The sequence below is a fragment of the Laccaria bicolor genome, genomic scaffold (assembly GCF_000143565.1).
Source record: "Laccaria bicolor S238N-H82 LACBIscaffold_19 genomic scaffold, whole genome shotgun sequence".
Classification (NCBI taxonomy): domain Eukaryota; kingdom Fungi; phylum Basidiomycota; class Agaricomycetes; order Agaricales; family Hydnangiaceae; genus Laccaria; species Laccaria bicolor.
The window spans coordinates 57485-59185 of NW_001889890.1; the positions used below are offsets into that span (position 1 = coordinate 57485).

Genomic DNA, 1701 nt, shown 5'->3' on the forward strand with positions numbered 1-1701 from the left:
AGCCACGTTACGTAAATATCTCTGAGTTCATTTGGACTCCACCTAAACTTCGCCATTGTTCTCAAAAGATCATAAGTACATAGATGAGATGCGATGATAAGAGGCAACTTTCTCCAACGCATATCTCGAAAGTGTCGCCAATGGACAAAAACGACACTCCAGGGAAATGTGTTGAAAAAAAGAGCGGCACACCTCAAACGCAAAAACGCGCACTTGGAAGGCGGCACCAGCGGGGCGGCGGGCCGGGTGTTTAGTGGAAAATACCGACTCTTGCAATGCGCTTGAATACGCGCATCTGGTTCCACAGGCTACGAGAAATCCACAACTAGTATGCCTCTTCCTTCGATTGCTGCTGCTCAACGACTTTTTTTTTATTACAGCTTGACAAATTAGAATGTGCATGCCAGCGCATGGAACGTGGAACTTTCAACGTCCACACACGTTAAAACCTTTGTCTCCGTACGTCATTCCGCGAATTCCAGATGTCTCTTGCACACCCTTACATTTCGCTTATTTCAGTCGGCGCAAAATTCCATAGCCTTCTCGATAAAGACAACTGGCTCTTGCTTCCCGATGATGACACTCTTGCTCTTTTCCGGTGTGGAGCTGTTTTCCCAAAATATGAGGTATGTTCCATTATCTTGACACTGCAGCTGCCTCGACTTGCACCAAATTTTAGCCGGGGGAAATATTTAGGTACAGGTTTGTGCCTCTGCGACAGATGGATTCTGTCCCGATTCATCTACAAATAAATCAAGATCCTCCAATGTCACCTGCTTTCTTCCGCACCATCGTGCACCCGTTTGATGACTTACCCATAATTGGGTCTCATTTACGCCCCCACTTCGTTATTTACAATGCTGCCCTGAAGCTCGCTGATGATGAAAAATATCAAAGTCAACATCCTACCCTGGCTGAATCTTTACAAGAGATTTTGTCAATTTATCTGCGGTGGACTGTTACACCCACCAGGAAGTTTCTGAACTCCCCAATCACCCCTTCCGCTCCATCAGAGAACGAAGAACCTGACGCCTGTTCTTCAGTTACCGGGCATTCTGCACAAACTACCCAGACTGCTCCCGGACGCGTCACCAGATCCAGCAAGCTTTCACGCATTGGGGACATTCAGGATGAGAGGGTCTTCAACGAGGAAACTCCTATGAAGAAATCCGGAAGCGTGAAGTCTGGTGGCATGTTGGGTGCACCGCGACTGGCGTATAAGATATAACAGTGCAATTAGGGAAAGTTTGTGAGTTCTGGGATATGAAGGCTAGGGTTAGAACCAAATGATGTCTTTGTGCTGACTGATGTTGTATTTTTGTCAAATTGAGCCCAACTTTGTGATACTACATACCCGCCAATTTCCTGTGAACAATGGTATCTGTCAATTGATGATCACGGTCTGACCAGCAATCTAGGACTCGACGGCTCCACCTTTTCTTCCATATCACGGTGGACTTCGATTATCCTATCACCCCCACCCGAATCAGCTTCTATCACACCATTTCGCCTCTGCTCAATGGAGAGAATTTTTTGTTCGCCCGATGATGATTGAGGGAGCATTAATTCTATACAACGAGGAGTTCTTGGTGGCTTGGTCTCAAAGGAGTCACTCTCCCAGTCACTTTCATCATAAGGATGATGAGAGGGCCGAAATTTACCCATCATTTTGAGGTTGGCGATTCTGATAGTCCAAGATCC

At 46.4% G+C, this 1701-nt stretch overlaps 1 protein-coding gene across 1 annotated transcript; it reads left to right on the top strand.

The window, feature by feature from the left end:
• Positions 1–275: 275 nt before the first annotated feature.
• Positions 276–1228, top strand: LACBIDRAFT_328900 (uncharacterized protein; the record flags this gene model as incomplete). The annotated part of the gene is made up of 4 exons (XM_001882953.1): positions 276–328; positions 408–459; positions 483–626; positions 680–1228. The coding sequence occupies 4 exons, from the start codon at positions 276–278 to the stop codon at positions 1226–1228; spliced, it is 798 nt and encodes a 265-aa protein (XP_001882988.1).
• Positions 1229–1701: the final 473 nt, after the last annotated feature.